This window comes from Nematolebias whitei, chromosome 3 (genome assembly GCF_014905685.2).
Source record: "Nematolebias whitei isolate Nwh7 chromosome 3, NemWhi1, whole genome shotgun sequence".
Lineage (NCBI taxonomy): Eukaryota > Metazoa > Chordata > Actinopteri > Cyprinodontiformes > Rivulidae > Nematolebias > Nematolebias whitei.
In genome coordinates, this window is record NC_056500.1 from 52,278,492 (window position 1) to 52,283,054 (window position 4,563).

At 41.4% G+C, this 4,563-nt stretch overlaps 1 protein-coding gene across 1 annotated transcript in view; it reads right to left on the reverse strand.

Moving 5' to 3' along the window:
• Window positions 1–3,197, reverse strand: part of plcxd1 (phosphatidylinositol-specific phospholipase C, X domain containing 1) — a 92,753-nt gene extending 89,556 nt beyond the window's left edge. The window contains exon 1 of the mRNA XM_037675028.1: window positions 3,074–3,197. Within this exon, the coding sequence (XP_037530956.1) occupies window positions 3,074–3,197 (124 nt within the window). The remainder of the gene's footprint in view (window positions 1–3,073) is intronic.
• Window positions 3,198–4,563: the final 1,366 nt, after the last annotated feature.

A 4,563-nucleotide genomic window follows, 5' to 3' on the forward strand; every position in this document is an offset into this window, starting at 1 on the left:
TTACATTTTAATTATTCAATGCACGATATTATTCAGTCCAGAAAAATGAATGAATCCGTTTAATTTATGGATAATATATCACAGATATATGTTACCCTACACAGGAGAGACTCGGAGTAGAACCACTGCTCCTCCACATCCAGAGGAGACAGTTGAGGTGGTTCAGACATATGGTAAGGATGCTCCATAGACACCTCCCTAGTAGACGTGGCATGTCTATGCCCGGGCCCAGGCCGACCCAATCCAAAATTCGGGCCTGGTCGGGCCATAATAATGTGCTTGATGGGCGAGCCGGGTCGGTGTCGGGCTTTTGATGCAGTTTTACAAATAATGCAGCACACAGAAAACTAAATTACAATGCACAATATAAAAATTGTGTTAATCTACTTGTTGAGGAGGAGGCAGGTTCAACCGTACGGTTGAAAGGGGTAAAAACATGTCCTGTTCAGTTTTAGATGGATCACCTGATATCGGCCACGCGCATCTCCGCTCCCTGCTGTCATCTGCTGTGAAGGAAGTAGCAGCATATACAACAGCCGAAGCGAGCAGCGTGTTCAATTAAATAGCCTTGTTCTATAGTTTGCCAAATAATTTTGCTCTAAAATATTTTTTGTTCATCTGTATAATAGCTGATCTTTAGAGTAGATTCTTTTAGGCTATTCATTTTGTATGTTAATATCTATTTGGTGAAACAAAATCTTATATCTTCCTTTCTTTGAAATATGTTTTTAAAATATCATGTCAAACCGATTTGCTTACACAAGCAAAGCTTAATTAAAAAATGTTGGTTTTTGTAGGGTTTTGTCATCTTCCTTCCACCAGGTTCATGAAGGCAGGGGCGGCGCTGATGAGCAGCCGCAGCTGAGACCATTTTCCCTAATTGGTGTCAGGACTACTTAAGGCTCCAGTTGAGCTCCAGTCATTGCTGGAGCATTGTTCTACCTGCCGGTACATATGCCTCCAGCCCTCTATAGTGTTCAAAGATTGAAAAGACTTACCTTGTTTTGTGTCCACATTTTCAGAGTCTTGATGTCCTGGATCCTGTCTTGTATTTTTGAAGTATTGAAGAAAACCCTGAGGATAAACTTACCTGTGTTTCCTGGTGCTCAGCTGCCTGCACACGCCGTCCACCACTTGCCTTTGCAGTCTGCCTGGTCATCATCCTGGAAGGAGAAAAACCCTCAGCCTGTCCATCAGTCATCCTAACTACTTTCGCTGTAAGCCTCTCAAAGACCTTGAATATTCAGTTATTGGATCATCTCCTCGTCATAAAGTAATCCTCCTCCTCTGTCTTCACCGACCCAGATCCTGTTTGTAAATAGTTTATTTTTTTACTCACTGTAAAATAAACATTTTTCAATTACGTTTGAGTTTGGTTCTGGTTTCCTCTCAGTCTGTTCACTTGGGTAACTCCACATTACAACAGTTGTTTTTTTTTCTTTCATTAAATAAACTGTATTTATTTTAATAAGATTTTTATGGTTTATATTTTTAGAGCTGATGTTTTATTTGCTCCATGGGCGAGTTGACACTGTTTCACTTGGGGTGTGGGTGGGTGACAGAGGAGAAGCAGCAGAGAGGTGGAGGACAACAACGCTGCTTCCTGGACTGGTTTCTTGACTGGACCATTGTCAATAATTTGGATGTTCAACTGAATCAGATCAGTTTTTAGAGAGAAGTGCTGCTCCATTCAAAGTGGGATGGATTCCATCTCTCTGCACCAGACCGGGTTTGTCCCAAAATGCACTCCAGTTGTCTACAAAGCCCACATTGTCAGTACACCACCTGGACGCCCAGTGGTTGAAAGCCGACATACGGCTAAACATGTCATTGCTGGTCAGGTTTGGGAGGGGGCCGGAGAAAACTGCGAAGTCACACATAGTTTTAGCGAAGATGCACACCAAAGTAACATTAATTTTAGTGACCTCTGATTTACATAATCAAGTGTCATTTTCACTGACGTGAATGATTTTACTGTATTTAGCTTTAGCCAGTAGTTTCAGGTGGGATTCTGTCTCCCCCTCTGGCCCCTGGAATGCATTTGACTGTGGTTTGAGCCACAGGTGCCACGTTTCAGACCGTGGAGCTGCCAATAACCAGGGTCTGCTCATCGGCAGGTGTTTCACTTGGCACAGGAAACCAGTTTGAAAGTTGAACAGGTTGACTGAGGAATTAGTTTTAGTATTTTCCAAGGACCGTCACCCAGCGGGTCTGTGGTTCAGAACAGGTAAGGGGAGGAAACTGATCTGAAATGTGATTTTGAACAGAAGAATCATTGGAAATGTAATTTGAAATGTGAATGGGTTGATGGTGAACCAGGGATTTAGTTTTAGCATTTATTTGATATGCTAATAATAATGATAAATGCTCATTTAAATGCAAATGAACCTTGGGCCATCACCCAGCCAGCCTGTGGTTTCTGACTGCTAACGTGAATGAATCCAATCAGCTACTTAGACTACAAGCATGTCTTAAAGACATAAAAACCTGGATGACCCTTAATTTTCTCCTGTTGAACAGACAAGACTGAGGTTTTGATTTTTGGACCTGAGCACCTTAGGAATGAATGTTTCAGTCTTTCTCCCTCCTTAGAAGCATTAATCTGTCCTCCAGCTCTAATGTTAAAAATCTTGGTGTTATTTTTGATCAGGACATGTCTTTTATCCCCCACATTAAAAACGTTACTAGAACCTCCTTCTTCCACCTGCGTAATATCACTAACATTAGAAACATCTGATCTAAAGATTATGCAGAAAAACTGGTCCATTTACCAATTAAAATATATCAGAATGCAGGAAATGGTATCTTCTTTATTCAAAATTTTCTGGGGAGGACACCCAGACCCCTCAAGCAGTGTGTCGTCGTCATCCCCCCCCCCCCCCCACACACACACACACCTTACAAAAGTTTTTTATGTCCCTGGTAGTCAGACTGATAATGCTCTGAAAAGTGTACTGTGCACGGCTTTAGTTGTTTTGCATGAAGCTCGCGTCGTGTTCTGCAGATACACATTGAGCTACAAAGCTCTTTCACCAGCGCTGCATAGGGCTGTGGGATGTATGTGGCAGCCTACCTGGGATGGCCAGGTAGTGAAGAGGGGTGTCCCACAGGGCACATGGCAGGTGGGTCATCCAGCTCTCCATGGGGAGGCCCGCAAGGCTCAGCTGGTTCTGTCCGGACACCACCACTGAGGACATCCTGTCTGGAGTCTTCTCTCCTGTAAAAACGTGAATTTTGGCACAAAAACAGAGTAATGCATAATTTACAGTACGTTAAGTTGTTCTTACCCAAGCTGTGGAGGTTTAGGACACACTGAAACATGGGTGTGAGCTTCTGAGTGCAGCATTACAGAGTAATGTGAGAGGTGCAGCCCTTACTTGATCAGACTGCAGCTTCTGTCCAGCTGCACAGGAGGACCACCGCCCACTGACATAAAAAGTCCCGAAGAAGAAGATGCTCGTGCCCAGAGTCACAGGAAACAAGTTTGTGTGGCCATGGAAACCATTGATGACGCAACAGTCACTGGTCAGCTCAGTCCGGTTACCTTCTCACGCCTGCACAACCCGGGAGACGCGACAAGCCCACACATTTCTGTAGCTGCGTGTGTCCTCCTCAGGCGCAGCAGCTCAGGGCGCGTCCCGCCCGTCCCACCGGGTGTCCCACGGTCCGGTCCCCACTCCGGAGCTGCGGAGAACTGGACCAGCTGACAGATCAGCAAATCCACCGAGACTGATCCCTTAAAGAGCCCCTGACACGACGTGACGCGGCTTCACACAGTCAATGACGGCGAGCGGACCTGCAGAGCAAAAGTGGGCATTTCTGGAGGACAGTCACTGATTGACTGGCTGTGTCTGCTGCTCTTTATCTCTTATCTCTTATCTTTTATTTCTTTATATCTTATCTTTTATCTCTTATCTTTTATCTATTTATATCTTATCTTTCATCTCCTTATCTTTTATCTCTTATCTTTTATCTCTTATCTTTTATCTATTTATATCTTATCTTTCATCTCTTTATCTCTTATCTTTTATCTCTTTATCTTTTATATTTATCTCATTATCTTTTATCTCACTATCATTTATCTCTTATATTTTATCTCTTTATATCTTATCTTTCATCTCTTTATCTCTTATCTCTTGTCTCTTTATCTCTTATCTTTTATCTCTTTATCTCTTGTCTCTTTATCTATTATCTTTTATCTCTTATCTTTCATCTCTTTATCTCTTTATATCTTATCTTTCATTTCTTTATCTTTTATCTCTTTATCTTTTATCTCTTTATCTTTTATCTCTTATCTTTTATCTATTTATATCTTATCTTTCATGTCTTTATCTCTTATCTCTTGTCTCTTTATCTCTTATCTCTTTATATCTTATCTTTCATCTCTTATCTCTTGTCTTTTATCTCTTATCTTTTATCTCTTTATATCTTATCTTTTATCTCTTTATCTTTTATCTCTTATCTCTTATCTCTTTATATCTTATCTTTCATCTCTTATCTCTTGTCTTTTATCTCTTTTTATCTCTTATCTTTTATCTCTTTATATCTTATCTTTCATCTCTT